Source organism: Rhinatrema bivittatum, chromosome 7 (genome assembly GCF_901001135.1).
Source record: "Rhinatrema bivittatum chromosome 7, aRhiBiv1.1, whole genome shotgun sequence".
NCBI classification, from domain to species: Eukaryota; Metazoa; Chordata; class Amphibia; order Gymnophiona; family Rhinatrematidae; genus Rhinatrema; species Rhinatrema bivittatum.
This window is the reverse complement of record NC_042621.1, coordinates 295,078,424-295,095,123: the sequence shown is the minus strand read 5'-3', so window position 1 is coordinate 295,095,123 and position 16,700 is coordinate 295,078,424. Positions and strand designations below refer to the sequence as shown.

Genomic DNA, 16,700 nt, shown 5'->3' with positions numbered 1-16,700 from the left:
ACCACTACCATTTTTGAAACCCTTCTCTGGACCACCTCCATCCTGTCTCTCTCTCTTTTGACATATGGTCTCCAAAACTGAACACAGTACTCCAGGTGAGGCCTCACCAAGGAACTGTACAAGGGCATCATCACCTCCTTTTTTTTTTTTTTTACTGATTATTCCTCTCTCTATGCAGCCCAGCATTCTTCTGGCTTTAGCTATCGCCTTGTCACACTGCTTCACCATCTTTAGATTGCTAGACACTATCACCCCAAGGTCACTCTCTTGCTCTGTGCACAACAGCCCTTCACCCCCAAAGACATACAGCTCATTCAGGATACTTCACCCCAGATGCATGTCTGCACTTCTTGGCATTGAATCCCAGCTGCCATATCTTTGACCACCATTCAAGCTTCCTTAAATCACATTTCATTCTCTCTACTCATTCCGGCGGGTCCACTCTTTTGCAGATCTTAGTATAAAAGACAAACTTTACCATCTGTCCCTTCCGCAATGTCGCTCACAAAGATATTGAACAAGACCAGTCCCAACACTGATCCTTGTGGCACTCCGCTTAACACTGTTCTTTATTCAGAGTAGCTTCCATTTACCATCACACATTGTCTTCTGTCAACCAGTTTGTGATCCACGCCACCACCTTGGCACTCACTCCCAAGCTGCTCATTTTATTCATAAGCCTTCTATGCAGGACCGTATCAAAAGCTTTACTGAAATCCAAGTATATGTCATTGAGCGCTCTTCCTTGATCTAATTCTTTAGTCACCCAATAAAAAAAGTCAATCAGATCTGACAGACAGGCCCTTCCCCTGGTGAATCCATGCTGCCTCAGGTCCAGCAATCCTCCTGACTGTAGATAGTTCACTAAACTTTCCTTCATAAGAACATAAGAAATTGCCATACTGGGTCAGACCAAGGGTCCATCAAGCCCAGCATCCTGTTTCCAACAGTGGCCAATCCAGGCTACAAGTACCTGGCAAGTACCCAAAAACTAAGTATATTCCACGCTACTGATGCTAGTAATAGCAGTGGCTATTTTCTAAGTCTCCATCAATTTTCCTACCACTGAGGTGAGGCTAACCAGCCTATGATTTCCAGCCTCCTCTCTGCTCCCACTCTTGGGAAGCGGGACCACCACCGCTCTTCTCCAATCACTCGGCACCACTCCCATTTCCAGGGATCTATTGAACATGTCATGCAGCGGAGCCGCCAGCACATCTCTGAGCTCCCTCAGGATCCTAGGATGAATCTCATCAGGCCCCATGGCTTTGTTCACTTTCAGTTTTCCTAGCTCTTCCCATATGTTCTCTTATGTAAACGGAAATTTGTCTACTCCACCCCCATCCAGTCTTGTTAACTAGTAACAGTCCTTCTCCAGGGTCTTCTTTAGTGAACACCAAACTGAAGTGTTTGTTTAATATTTCCACCTTGTCTTCATTTCTCTCCACACATATTGATCCTTGTCACCTTCCAACTTCACTGTTCCACTTTGGACCTTTCTTCTTTCTCTGATGTATCTGAAAAATGTTTTGTCACCTCGCTTTATCTCTTTGGCAATTCCTTCTTCTGCCTGACTTTTTGCTTTCTTGATTACTTTCTTCGTCTCCCTCAGTTTCACCAGATATTCTTCCCTGTGTTCCTCTTTTTGGGATCCTTTAAAGTTCTTTAACGCTGCTCTTTTTGCCTTTATTTTATCAGCCACCTCCTTTGAGAACCAGATTTTGATTACTCTTCTAACATATAGATTTGTTGCTTTTGGTGATTGCTCCTTTTAGTTTGGCCCACTGTTGTTCCACATCTCCCATTTTCTCCCAGTCTTCTAGTTCTGTCTCCAGGTACTTCCCCATCTTAACAATGTCTACATTTTTGAAATGCAAAACTCGAGTCTGTGTTACTTCTCTTTATTCCATTTCTGATGTCAAATCATACTGTTTGATGATCACTGGTGCTGAGGTGGGCACCCATCTGGACACTAGAGACATTATCTCCGTTAGTGAGCATTAGGTCAAGTATAACTCCTTCCCTCATTGAAGGAGTTATACCATTTGTTTGAAGAGAGACCCTTGCAGGCATCCCTTCTCTCTCTACTTCTGCTAGATTTCGCAGAAGGGATTCTCCAATCTACATCCAGCAGATTAAAGTCTTCAACAATCAACATTTCTCTCTTCTTTCCCAACTTTTGGATGTCTTTGACCAGATCTCTGCCAATTTCTTCTGAGTCAGAGGCCTGTAAACCACTCCTGTAAAAATGGATGTACCCTCATATTTTTTTAGGACTGCCCATAATGCTTCTTCTCTACCCCACATTCCTTGCAGTTCAGTTGCTTGGATATTGTTTTTGACATAAAGAGATGCTCCTCCTCCTTTTCTGTCCACTCTGTCCTTCCTTAACAAGTTATAGTCCGGTGTAGCCATATCCAATCATGAGAATCCATGAACCAACAATGTCCAGGTCTGTCTCCACCATTAGGGCCTGCAGGTCTGGGATTTTATTGCCCAAACTAAGAGCATTTGTAGTCATAGCCTTCCAATTATTCTCCCTTGATTTGTTGCAGTTCCTAGGCACATTTTCTGCTTTTTTGAGCTGATTGATTTTGTTATTTTCTTCTCCCACTTTCTGTATTGCTCGGAGGTGACGTCAATTTCATTGGCCATCTCCTGCCACCCCCATTCTTTAGTTTAAATGTCTGATAATATATGATCTGAATTTCTCACTTAGCATCCTCCGTCCTGCTACAGACAAATGTAGGCCATCCTTACCATAAAGCCTTCTACTGCTCCATACACGACCCCAGCCTCCGATGTATCCAAAACCATTTTCCATTCACCAGGCTTTGAGCCAGGAATTGAAATTATTTATATGGCATAGCTTCTCATTTCCCTTTCCATGAACAGGTAATACTTCTGAAAAGGCAATAGTCTCTGTAGTGTGTCTTATCATCTTGCCTAGATTTTGGAAATCTTTTTGTACTTCATGGATATCATTTCTATTGAGGTCATTGGTCCCCTGATGGATAATATCACTGATATCAAAGTTTTTACTTCTTCTTTAATGACTTGGACTATCTGGTTTGTATTTCTACTTGCTGAGGATCCTGGATTGCATTTAACTTGTGTCACCATCAAACTATGCTCCCAAATTGGTTCCTCTGATGATCGAGTCTCCCAGCAGAAGACTTTTTCTTTTATGACATTTGATTGTGTTGCAGCGCTTCTGGGTGCATTGGGTGACTTCATTTAGAAATCACTTCAACATCTATTTCAGAGTTTTCTTCATCCTCCATTGCATGGATGGGTAACACTGAGGAGAGTGGGTATCATCACAGGTCTTATTCTGGCAGTCTTATTCTCCATTTGTTCTTGGGTTTTTGACTTTTGGATATCTGACATCTGTGTGGGAGTGGTGGTTGATGCACAGGATGCTGTAAAGTTGGGGAAGGTAGATGCCTGTTTGTCACATGTCTTGTTCTACCCGAGCCCACTGTAATCTATTTTCTCCTGGGTTTCTGCAACCTCTGTGCGAAATGGGGGTGAGATTCTGAATGGCTCAAGGAAGAGGAGTTTAATTGAAACCTAGACAATTCTTCTCTTAGATGTATGAGCTCCATTTTAACTGCAGATAGCAGTTAGAATTTTAGACTTCATGCTATAGCAGAAGCAGGACTGTGGTATACTGCTCAAAAAACAGCCAGATATAACACGTGCTTGCAAAAACTGGCTCCAACTATGCTATAGATTCTAAGCACCCCCAAATCTCTAGTGCAAATAGTATTCTGAGTTCCTCCCTTAAATTACACACTTGGAATTATGAATAACAACTTAGCAAATATAATTCCACCTATTTATAAATGATCTGGAAAGGAATACGACCAGCGAGGTTATCAAATTTGCAGATGATACAAAATTATTCAGAGTAGTTAAATCACAAGCAGATTGTGATACATTACAGGAGGACCTTGCAAGACTGGAAGATTGTGCATCCAAATGGCAGATGAAATTTAATGTGGACAAGTGCAAAGTGTTGCATATAGGGAAAAATAACCCTTGCTGTAGTTACATGATGTTAGGTTCCATATTAGGAACTATCACCCAGGAAAAAGATCTAGGCATCATAGTGGATAATACTTTAAAATTGTCGGCTCAGTGTGCCGCAGCAGTCAAAAAAGCAAACAGAATGTTAGGAATTATTAGGAAGGGAATGGTTAATAAAACGGAAAATGTCATAATGCCTCTGTATCGCTCCATGGTGAGACCGCAACTTGAATACTGTGTACAGTTCTGGTCACCGCATCTCAAAACAGATATAGTTGTGATGGAGAAGGTACAGAGAAGGGCAACCAAAATAATAAAGGGGATGGAATAGCTCCCCTATGAGGAAAGGCTGAAGAGGTAAGGGCTATTCAGCTTGGAGAAGAGACGGCTGAGGGGGGATATGATAGAGGTCTTTAAGATCATGAGAGGTCTTGAACGAGTAGATGTGAATCGGTTATTTACACTTTCGGATAATAGAAGGACCAGGGGGCATTACATGAAGTTAGCAAACAGCACATTTAAGACTAATCGGAGAAAATTTTTTTTATTCAACACACAATTAAGCTCTGGAATTTGTTTCCAGAGGATGTGGTTAGTGCAGTTAGTGTAGATGGGGGTCAAAAAAGGTTTGGATAAGTTCTTGGAGGAGAAGCACATTAACCGCTATTAATCAAGTTTATTTAGGTAATAGCCACTGCTATTAATTGCATCAGTAGCATGGGATCTTCTTGATGTTTGGATAATTGCCAGGTTCCTGTGGCCTGGATTGGCCTCTGTTGGAAACAGGATGCTGGGCTTGATGGACCCTTGGTCTGACCCAGCATGGCAATTTCTTATGTTCTTAAGTTAGAATTCCAGCAACCCCCAAAACAGAAGAGCAGCAGAAAACAGTTTTGTATTATTATTTTTTTCTTGTCTAGCTTTATCAGTTAGTGACAGAGCACAATTCTACCCTCTCTCTATTGAAAACCTCACCTCCTGTTCCTCCCCATATGCTTTCTTTTGACACAGAAGGGGAGGAGGCAAAGGCAGCAGAGACACCTCAGAGCAGAAAACAAATGCTCTTCTTCCTGCTCTCCTGTTCCCTTCATGCTGCATGAAAGGGAGGGGCTGGAACAGTAAACAGCTCCCAAATATAGGGATCTGATGGTGCCTTTGAAATTTGGCAGAGGAGGCAACAGCTTCTGCTTAAATCCAGGCCTGACCCCCCAGCTCCCCACCTAGCAGCCTTTCCTCAACTTCCTCCCACCTGTACTTATTCTGCCCTCTTATTACCAACTCCAGTGCTCACCATTGGGAACCGCAGTGCAGTGGAGCCAGTGGAAGGGAGGAGGAGACTCAACAGCTGCTGAAAAAAACAAACAAACCAGACTTGCACAGCTGAGGAACTGTCAGCGCATAAAAGCCACAAAACTAGAGTGGAGGACCCAAAGTAGGCATGGGCGGAGGTGTGAGAGAGTGTTAGAGGAAGTGATATTTTTTTTGACGTTTACTCAATAACACCTACTTCAGCTTTTTACATCGGGGATTTTGTTTTCTCTGTTAAACCTAAAAACTGAAGCCCTAATTGTAAAATATTCTCTGTCTTTAAAATAGTTTTCTTAGACAAGTGGTTCCTAAATTTAAGTCTTCAGAGCCCAACAGGTCTGGGTTTTAGGGTATCAAACTTATGCAAACTAACCTGGCTATTATCAGTAATGTATTGCTGTCTATTGCAGAAACCGGGGAGTTTCCCTTGATGCGCTAAAGGATCCTGTGTATGCTGGCCATACAATAATGCAAAATTCAACATGGACCAGGACATGGCACGGGCTCGAAGCAGGGCCAGATTTACATCTCATGCACCCGCAGGCACGGGAGCTTCAGTGCTCACCTCTCACTGGGGGAAGGAAGGAAGAGGGGGGCTCCCCTTCCAAACTTACCATTCAATAGTATCACTGATTTGTCTCTAATTTCTGTTTAGCAGGCTTACCTTACCCGCTTTTAACCCACGCTGCAGGCAACCCCAAGGCATGTGCCAACTGTTCATAAATGTGAAATCCGGCCCTGACAAGAACTCAGGTTATTCACTTGCATCTCCTCCTCCATGACCACTAAGCCACCATTTAAACATATCAAGGTTGACTGAACTAAGCCATCAGTCTGGTCTCCCTTTCTAACCGACTGATGTAAGAATATCCATAGAAAACACTGACTTTTTGTCTGCTGGTCTTCTTGTAAGAACATGCCAGACTGGGTCAGACCACTCTAGCATTCCTCTGATTACGGCTGCTGCCTTATCACCTTGTTTACCTTTTGTTCACTGGATATGATCCCCCCAAGATCTCATTTCTGACTGGCACACATCAGTTTCTCACCCCCATCATTCACTGCTCTCTTGGATTTCTGTACCTCAGATGCATTATATGTTGCACTGGTTTGAACTTATTCTTACATGCCAAGCACTTGACCACTCGTTGAGCTTTCTAGGATCACTCTTCATTTTGTCTACTCCATCAAGAGCGTCTGCTGTTGAAGATCTTAGTGTCTATAAGAGATAAATCTCTTCTGATAACCCCCTCTGGAATATCATTCATGAAAATGTTGAACAGAATCGGATCTAGAAACCAAGGCTGATTTTTGGGGTGGGCCAGCTGGGCGGTTGCCCGGGGGTGCTCTCAGCTGAGGGGTACCCTAACCACCGCAGGGATAGAGGAAGAGAGGCCCAGCTTGGCTGTGGCATAACCCAAACTGCCATGGCCGAAAACACACCCAGCCTGGCTGCAGCAGATTCCACCCTGCCATGGCGGAAGACAAGCCCAGCCTGGCCACGGTCAAAAACTGAATCTTGTGGCTTCGGCAGATCCTATTCTGCTGCGGCCAAAGAGGGGGGATGCCAGCAGTTGAGGGAGGGGAGCTTTTCACCCAACATCCGGTTCTGCTAGGACCAATCCCTAATAACACCACTTTCCTCGGCTCGGACTCCATTTACCACTGCCCTCTATCCTCTGAAACTCAACCAGTTTCTAACCAAGTCAACTATCTTGGGGCCATGTTCTTCTTTCCGTATTCACAAGTGTTTTAACAACATAGCTACTTTATTGTGTTTTTAGGCAAGTGGTCGATTAATCTCTCTCCAACAGTGCTGTTCAATAAAAAGTAAACTAGCCCGAGACTATAGGACATGGTTTATTTCATCCCTGAAATTTAAGTGAGTTCAGGTTAGTATGTGAAGTCTCTGTGAAGTCCACTATGGCAAGTAACATGATTAGATGGCACACTGCCCAATATTCTTTCCGAACTGATACTAATATTTGATATGTGTTGCTTATTAATCCTAATATAATGCTTATGTATAAATTGGTGGCAAGACCTGATCTAAGATACGGCTTTCAGTTCTGGAGGCCATACCTCCAAATGGATACAAATAAGAGTAGAGGTGGTCTAGAAAAAGGCCATCCTGATGTCTATAGCAGCCTTTCTCAACCAGGTTCAGTGGCATCCTGGGGTTCCTCGAGAGGTCGTCAGGGGCTCCGCGAGAGATCAGGACCAAAAAGAAATAAACACTTTCTTGAACTTTGAGCGCCACCCTGCCATTCACAGGAAAGCAATGAACGTTTTGCTGCAGTTTTCAGCTTCTTACATGCGAGAGCAAAGCTTTTCCTTGTTTAACCAGCGTCGAGAGTCGGGACAGAAATCATCTCATTTGAAGTGAAGATGAAATCGACACAGGATTAAGTATTTGTACAGCAACAAACAAGCACAGGTTTCACAGTAAAGAAGGAAATGTCACTCTTTATTTTTAGTTTCAAAAATAACTTGTTTTTTGCAAGGATAGGACTATAAAAGAGATCAAGAGTTTTTAAAATTTATGGAAGAGATACTAAAGAAAAGGAGGATGCTAACAAGTTGGCCCAAAACAAACAGATCCACAGAAAAATGTCATTCTCTACTCAAGAGCACTGACAATTATTATTGGACTATTACATCTACAACTTACTGAACACACTAACACACCATGAGCTGACCCGAAAATTATTTCAAGGGTTCCTCCGTAGTAGACAGGTTGAGAAAGGCTGGGCTAGAATCTACCCAATAAACATGAAATGAGGTTTTAAGGACCCAAACCCGAGAGGAGAGGGTACAGAGAAGGGCGACCAAAATGATAAGGGGATGGAACAGCTCCCCTATGAGGAAAGGCTGAAGAGGTTAGAGCTGTTCAGCTTGGAGAAGAGACGACTGAGGGGGGATATGATAGAGGTGTTTAAAATCATGAGAGGTCTAGAACGGGTAGATGTGAATCGGTTATTTACTCTTTCGGATAATAGAAGGACTAGGGGGCACTCCATGAAGTTAGCATGGGGCACATTTAAAACTAATTGGAGAAAGTTCTTTTTTACTCAACGCACAATTAAACTCTGGAATTTGTTGCCAGAGGATGTGGTTAGTGCAGTTAGTATAGCGGTGTTTAAAAAAGGATTGGATAAGTTCTTGAAGGAGAAGTCCATTACCTGCTATTAAGTTCACTTAGAGAATAGCCACTGCCATTAGCAATGGTTACATGGAATAGACTTAGTTTTTGGGTACTTGCCAGGTTCTTGTGGCCTGGATTGGCCACTGTTGGAAACAGGATGCTGGGCTTGATGGACCCTTGGTCTGACCAAGTATGGCATGTTCTTATGAGGGGGGGGGGGGGGGGGAAATACGATGGAGACATTTGAAATATCACAAAGGTATAAACAATGCAAAAGAAGTTCTAGAACAAGTCACAGTATAAGGCTCCAAGGGGTGGGCCAGTTCCCAAACTTTTCAAGCCAAAGCAACCCGCATTAACAAAAATGTTGCGTGGCACGCCAGCCTCCACTTGGCAAGTAGCGCACACGGAGAGGGTTCGCATGGCAAAACAAATAGGGAAGCACCGAAAGCCCCACCACTTGCTCTTGCAAATTTTAAAATAAATGGAGAGTGGGGATAAGACACACATGAGCCCATCACGATAGAGCAGTTCCCTCTACAAGCTAGGGCAGGAGAAGGAAGACATCAGGAAAACGTGGTCAGCTGGCTCAGTTAGTTACCGTGGCTGCAGCCGCTGTTCCCAACACTCCGAGTGAGTGCACGCTCAGCCTGGGGATAAGACAGGGAGGAGGCGCTGTGGCACTGTGTACTGATCATCCATGCCCGTATGCTGCCCGTTAACTCCCACGCTCCAGGAAAAAGAGGCATGCATGATGCCACGTCTTCTCAGAAAGGAGCTCTCACGTTTCAGAACCGTTGCCATGAAGTGCCGAGAGCAGGGCCCAGGTGCTGCTCTGGATAGGAGAATCAGACAGTGGTGACTTTTCTGTAGCGCACTGGTTGAGAAACACTGGAAAAGACTCAGAAAATCTTTTATTCACCAGAAGGAGGTGAAGGGAGGTGGTAGAGATAACAACCGTTAACAGAATTCAAGAAAGTCGGGGCTCAGCACCGAGGAAGGATCCTTAGAGGCGAGGCTATGAAGGTAAAGCCTCTGCTAAGCATAGAGGATCCTTAACTGGGAAGAAGACTCAACTGAGGTCTGTGGCCATGTAACAGAAATCAAATTGAGCAGGCTTACTGTACTTATGTGTCCTCATACTTTGTGTGGCTGTGTGTCAAGAAAAAAGGAGCGACAGCCAGGGACACAGTAATACGGCACAGGCGTAGATTTTAAAAGGTGCGCGTGGTTCCCAGCACGTACAGATGGACACGTGGATTTTGTAAGATGCGTGCGCATGTTGTAAAATCCGTGGGCACGCGCTGGGGGGGGCGGTGAATTTTAGAAAATTACGTGCAGTGACGTAATTGGGCCTCCCCCAGTTCCCTCCCAGTCCGCTCCAATTAAAGAGCGGACTGGGAGGGAACTTCCATACCCCCATACCCAACCGTTTTTCCCTTTCCTCTCTCCAACCCGACCCCTACCTAACTAAACATATTTTTTTATTTTTTTTACTTACTGCTCCCCTGGAGCGGACGTAGTTTGCGCGCGCCGGCCGACTGCTAGCGCGCACTTCCCTGGGACAGTGACTGACTGCTGTCCAGGCTGGCCTCCATCCTGCCCCGCCCCACCCAGACCACACCCCCCAGTCTGCCACTTACGCGCGTGGCCAGACCCTTTTGAAAATGCACGCGGCGCCTGCCTGGCCATTTTAAAATGCGGCCTTTAGTGTTTTCAAATTAATGGAAGCAATTCAAAGTAGATATCGGGCAGCATGACTCTATAAGCCCCATTTATTGATTATTTATTAGCCTTTCTGAATACGAAATTCACTCAAAGCAGCCTATAAACAGAGGTCGTTAGCAGTTTCACCATGAGGAAAAAGGTGTATAAGATTAGAATAGCTGCAAAAATCACATTACAGTTTGGCAATAAAAAAGGTGTACCTTAGGACTCATTTTAAATAGATCAACAAACACTGACTAAGCTCATCAGCTAATCTACCAGAAATACTTGTGACTGACTCAAAAAACAAACATCATTAGCTGGTAGAAGCAGGTTGAAGGCCTGCGATGTCATGCTAGGCAGTTTACCACCTCTGAGCTAGCTCTGGGTTGGGCAGAAGAGCCAGGCTTTTATTTGCTTCCTGAAGCAGTTTGTAGTGTATTTGACAAAGCTCTTGTGGGAGGCTGCTCCAGATGTACTTTGATTTATTTACATTTATATATCGCCTTCTTTTTTTCTTTCTTTTCTTTTTTTTAATGCCTCAAAGCAATTTACAGACACAAAACATCTTTTGATGATGGCACTGAGACTGAGGATCCGACTGAGGATCTTAGTGGTCTGGAGAGCATGTATAAGGAAAGCATTTCATTAGGAATGTGCTGAACAAAAAGGTTTGTTTGGGGAGATTTTTTTGTTTTTTAGTTCGGTTTATTTCCCTGAACTGAAAAGAATAAAGAACCCACACGTATTAAAAGAACCAAACCTCCCAGCAAAAGAAGACTTCTCGAAGACCTTCAGGAAGAAAACTGGGCCCCTCCAAACCCCCTCCCATCACGCAAAAGAAACCATAGGGCCTGAGTCAAGCCCATCCCTGGGGCCTTCCTTGGTCCCTCTGATCCCTCCTCCCAGCCCCCTAAATAAGTCAAACCAAATGGCACCAGCCTCAGGGCCACCAGTACCACTTTTAAAGGCTCAGTGAAGCAGGCAGGGGTGAGTTGGCATTGCTCCTGCCCTTTTCGCCGAGAGAACCCCATGGAAAGGGTAAATGGAGGCTGGGGACGTTCCTGGCCCTGGCTGGACTCAGCTCAGTCCAACTGCTAAGCCTGGGCCTCTCACCTTTCGTACTAGGCAGGAGAGGGGCTACAGGACCTTGCGGAGACTTTTTTATTATATTTTTCTTTTTTTAATGAAATGGAAAGCCCATAAATAGTTGGGTATTTCAGTGCAAGCCCATGTTTTTTAAGAAAGGTATATGTGACCTACAGCCACAGCCTTAGGTGATGAACAATATAGAAACGCTCATAAATAAAATTACACATAATACACATTGTGACCTAATATATACCAAAACAGCAAATACACAACCCGTTCATAGACCTAAGCCAATGCCTGCTGAAATAAAAATGTCTTGAGCAAATTCCTGAATGTTTTCGTGCTCGTAATTAGATGCACGATTCCGATAAGGAATTCTGCAAAATTGGCCGGGTCACCGAAAAAACCCGCTCGCAACTTTGAACCAGACATGCATGACGGACGTAGAGAACATCAGACAGCATTTTTCAATTTTGAGGTGTCGTTCATTCAAATAGATAGGCCCAACTCCTTGAAGAGCATTGAACATCAGTGTCAACATTTTGAATTATCAGGGTCATTCATCATAAGAACATGCCATATTGGGTCAGACCAAGGGTCCACCAAGCCCAGCATCCTGTTTCCAACAGTGGCCAATCCAGGCCATAAGAACCTGGCAAGTACCCAAAAACTCAAAATATGTTATGGCATTTAACACAATGATAAGTTTACGCATGCACTAATAATGCTATAGTACGGCACAACTGCACGGTTTTAACTACATCTTTTTTCCTAGCAAATTTCGGCCATTTCTGAGAGAGAGACACACACACACACTTTGAGGTTTGAGGAGGCCTTCACATTATGCAACTATTTATATGCCTATAGCTTGAGGTGAGGCGTTGGTTTAGGGGCCAGTTTTCATGTAGAGTGAGACATACCAACAGCACAGTACACCTCAGTGAAGATTTTATTTCATTTGGAGTGACAAAAATTTGTACTATGTTATCTCACCCTAGCATGATGATCCCCTGTTGTCCATTAAGCTAGGGTGAGAGAACATAGTAAAAATGGCATCTTTGTGAGACTTTTCCTCTCTCCAAATGACATCAAATCTTCACCGAGGTGTACTGTGCTGTTCGTATGTCTCACTCTACATGAAAAACTGGCCCCTAAACTACCACTAACACCTCACCTAGAGCTATTAGAGGCCCCTCCTATAGAGATATAAATACTTGATTACTATGAAAGCCTTATAGATAGTCTCTCTCTCTCTGAGCTGTGAAATAGGAAGTAGAGCAGCGGTGAAAAGTTTACCACGGGAGGTGCAGTAATTCTAAAATTACCCTAATCACACAGGCGTTATCCGTGCATTATTATCGCATTTTGATGAATTGTCTTAGTTCTATACAGTTTCAGAAACCAGTGCTTGAAAGGTAGTCAAGAAATGTATTAAGTTAAAAACGATCACCTTCTATTAATTTTGTATAGGTTTGTTAACGGAGCAACCTCACTATTTTATTTATTTATTTTTGGTTTTTATATACCGGAAGTTCCTGTATACAATACATATTTATTTATCCCAGGTGGGAGTTCAGAAGGCCGATCTCATCTGAGTAAAGCAGCAAGCAATCAGAGTAGGGTAGCTGGGGCACTTAGGGCCACCTTTAAACGATATGCACATCCGCATACGCTTCTTACAGCAATTAACAGTAATAATTCTGCTTAGGGACCAGGCAGACTGGGAGGGCCGTACTGCAAAAGAAAACTATTCTAAGTACCCCCCCGCCCCCGCAAGGTGTCAGCGTTTTCTAACTACATAAGGTATCACAACAGAGTTGGCTTAGCCCCACCGTGGCTTATTTGACATCCACGTTCCAGCTCTGAAACGCAGCCCATTTTTCCAAACGACTTGTGCTCTTCCAGATCTAAAAGTTATTCCTGGCGCAGGCCGGGCCCCACCCCTCTCCACCTACCCGGTGCAAAGTCGGGGACGCGGAGCCGCAGCCCGTCCACCTCCGCCAGGTACCGGCGCACCAGCTCCTCTCTCTCGGCCGGCGAGGCGGCGGAGTGCAGGGCAGTGTCCAGCGGCGTCTGTAGCGCCAGCAGGTCGGGGAGGCTACAGGGGGCCGCCATGTCCCGCTACAGGGCCCGGCCGCCTGCGCTTTCGCCGCCGCAGATTCGCCACCCCTTGAAACGCTGCGCTTCCCTGCAATTATTTTTTTTTTTAATGATGCTGGGGGGAACCCTTTGAGAGAAATAATTCTTCTGCTTTTATTTCTTTTTTTTTGGAAGACAAACTAATAGCATGACAGGATCTGTTTATTTGTAGGAAAACGATCTTTTGCTGGTCCAGTAGATTCGCAGGTGGAGGGCTGTGCAGCCTTATGCCATGTAGGAGAAAACTCCAGCGTGAAATGAATCGATTTTTTTTTCTCTTTCTCTAGTTAGCCTCACTTAAGAGATGTAACTCAATTTTCAAGGTCCTTCTCTAACATATATAAAAAGTCTGACAACATTCTCAAAAAGATTATTTCTTTAAAAAAGATATACAGCTATTTTAATTTCCCGAGATATTGCACTTCTAAATTTGAGTGCATTCTTTCTTATGAAGTCAATCATATCTTTATTAATACGTTTATGTACGCCAAATGCCTGTGCCGTTTACATAGTCATAAATCACATACAAATCAACGAAGAAATTATAAAATTAGCAAGTCCAATGGGGGCTACAGCTAACTGTACAGGCGCCTATTCCTCCGCGCGTTATTTCGAATATACATCGTACAACTGATTTGCATAACGTGACCGGGGAATCTCCTCTGCCCTAAGTGTCTCATTTTATCGCCCCGCAGGGAGTAAATCCTGCCGTCCCCCCCCAGCACTCAGCCCGCGTGGGCGCCGACGGTCCCGCTGCTTCCGGTCCGGCCTGCGCAGCCTTGCGAAAGCAAACCGCACATTCGCTACAGAGGCTCGCGCTATCGGAGAGGGGGAAATTGCGTTAAAAATAAAAAAAAGACAGAAAAGGGCAGCGCTCGCAGCTTTAGTATTTTCTCTGACGCGGGAGGCTGAAGACTGAATTATGTCGGGATTTGGGTGGTTGTCGTTGGTTTTAAGGGGGCGCGGAAAGTGCGCTGGCGAACACACAGTCCCCTCGTCGCCGGCGGTTCTGGGCCCGGGAGGAGAAAGCGGCGGGTCTTTCGGATCAGCCGGCGCCGACCTTGAGGGATGGGCCATTGTCAATGCTCATGGCCTTTCTGTTCGGACTGTCCTCATTCATAATCCTCGTGCAGACCCGGCCTGCCTGACCTGCTGCATCGGATCAGGGGCCAGGCTTCAGCTTGAATGAAGCTTTGTGTGTGTGTAAGAGCCACACTAGGCATACGGTATAAAAAGAAACCCAGGTAGGGCCTGCACCTCTCCAGCTGTTATGTCTAGGACCATGAATGGGCTTGACCTGCAACTTCTTGATCCAATGAAGAACTTTGACATACGCTGGATTGCACGTAAAGGTATATCACATGTTAGAAAACAGCATTCACACTAAAATACGAGTACTTGAAATATATATATATATATATTTTTTTTTTTTTATGGTGCACTTTTTTGATATGTCAGAACATGGATTGGTGGAAGATGACATTTGGGAGTATAAATCAATTAGGAAGCAGAAATCAGCAAATAAGGAGGGAATGGGTAACCATATAGAAGAATTTACTCAGTCTGGGAAGAAGACAAAGGATGGAGAACGCGCATCCAAAGAAAATAGCACCAAAAAATGTAAAAGGGCTTCAGGAAACAAGGAAAAGTCTGAGAAGCGGAAAGTTACTGAGCAGCGCAGAATATCTGACCAGAACGTAAATAAACGGAGAGACTATTTTCTGTCACCTTCTCAGGAAAGCGTAGCAAGTTCAGCTAAGCAAAGCAGATCTTCTGTCAAGAAACCAAGTCCTCAGAACACGCGACCTGTTTATGAAGGACACTGCCCAAGCTGCCAAATGCCTTTCTCTATATTGTTAGTACAGACTCCTCGGTGGCATGTTGCAGAATGCTTGGATACTCCAGGATGCACAGACAAGGGTAAGAGCACAGTGAGAAATAGATTAATTTCTAAGGAACTAATTAGGTATTTCTTTTAGTTAGCACTGGACAAGACTACAATGTAATAGTTATGGGAGGTTAGTACGCTGAAGTGCTTACAGTATAAAGCCATTCGTTTCCATGGCAGTTTGATAACTGACATGAGCAATGAACATGGAAACAGGGATGGTGAAACAGGACACAGCGTTGTGAGTTCTATGGAGAAGTGAAACAGTAACTGGCCTGGCACAGATGTATGAACTGTAGCCAGGTCAGAAACAACAGACACCCTATAGATAGTTGAGCTGCAGTACATTGTGGACTTGACTCCCAAAGAATTGAGCAATGATTTTATTAGTAAGCCAATTCCGTTAAAACATGGAGAAACACATGATGGCTCAGATGCATGCATTTTGCTGGAAGCTTCCTGGTGGGTTGGGGGAGGGGGTGTGAAGGATGTTCTGGCACACAGGTTCAAACGTGTGCAGGTGTGCTTGCAGTGGGCATTCTGGAAGTGGGAATGGATTTTGAAACAGCTGATCAGCATAGTCAGATGGCATTCTAGATCTTGAAGTGGCCTAAGGGACTTTAGCGGGCGGTTTTATTTTACCCTTTCAAAAAATATTAAAATAAGAGGAGACTCCATGAAACTAACAAATTGTAGAAAGTACTTCATGCATAATCAAGCTGTGGAATGTATTTCAGAGGACCTGGGCAAAGGCAACTAGCACAGCGGCATTTAAAAGAAGTTTGAACAAGTTCCTGGAGGAAAAGTCCATAACACATTATTAGCCAGGGAGACTAAAGAAAGGCACTACTATCCCTGGGAGTGAGTATCAGGAGACAGATCTACTTCTTGGGATCTGCCGGTACTTGTGACCTAGACTGGCCATGGTTGGAGACAGGATGCTGGGCTTGATGGACCTTGGTCTGACCCAGCATGGACTTTCTTATGTTCTTAAGCCTGGAATTGGGTGATATATAAATAGAAGAAATAAATAAATAGATACTATTGTAAGTTTGGTTATGACAGTTCCAGGTAGTAAGCTGGAATGTCTAGAATAGGTGCCTGGATTCTGTTCTACCTCTTGGTACCAATATCTGTAAAATACTGATAATTGGCTTAACCAGTTGTTGGGCTGTAGGCAATATTATTAAGTGAAATTTCAACCACCTTAAGCTTAGTTTGTTTTGGGGGGTTTTAGCAACTTTTAAAATAGCCACATTTCTTTGGTAATATAATTCTCGCAACTCCCCTACTTGGAACAGAAATATGTTGGGGAAAAAAAAAACAAATGAGCCATTGTGTATTTCTCCTTTTTATGTGGAATTTATATACCAGCTGGCACATGCTCAC

General features: G+C 44.1%; 2 protein-coding genes across 4 annotated transcripts in view; one reads left to right on the top strand and one right to left on the bottom strand.

Moving 5' to 3' along the window:
• Positions 1-13,461, bottom strand: part of NHLRC2 (NHL repeat containing 2) — a 167,858-nt gene extending 154,397 nt beyond the window's left edge. Inside the window, exon 1 of the mRNA XM_029610452.1 lies at positions 13,240-13,461. Coding sequence (XP_029466312.1) covers positions 13,240-13,399 — 160 coding nt within the window. The 5' untranslated portion in view covers positions 13,400-13,461. The remainder of the gene's footprint in view (positions 1-13,239) is intronic.
• A 113-nt stretch (positions 13,462-13,574) lies between these two features.
• The window catches only part of DCLRE1A (DNA cross-link repair 1A), a 60,084-nt gene continuing 56,958 nt past the window's right edge, over positions 13,575-16,700 (top strand). Inside the window, exons 1-2 of one of the 3 annotated variants that reach the window (XM_029610450.1) lie at positions 13,582-14,775; positions 15,160-15,343. In XM_029610450.1, the coding sequence (XP_029466310.1) occupies positions 15,262-15,343 (82 nt within the window). In that variant the 5' untranslated portion in view covers positions 13,582-14,775; positions 15,160-15,261. Of the gene's footprint in view, positions 15,344-16,700 lie in introns of all 3 variants that reach the window. The other 2 variants (XM_029610449.1, XM_029610451.1) reach the window with 2 other exon arrangements.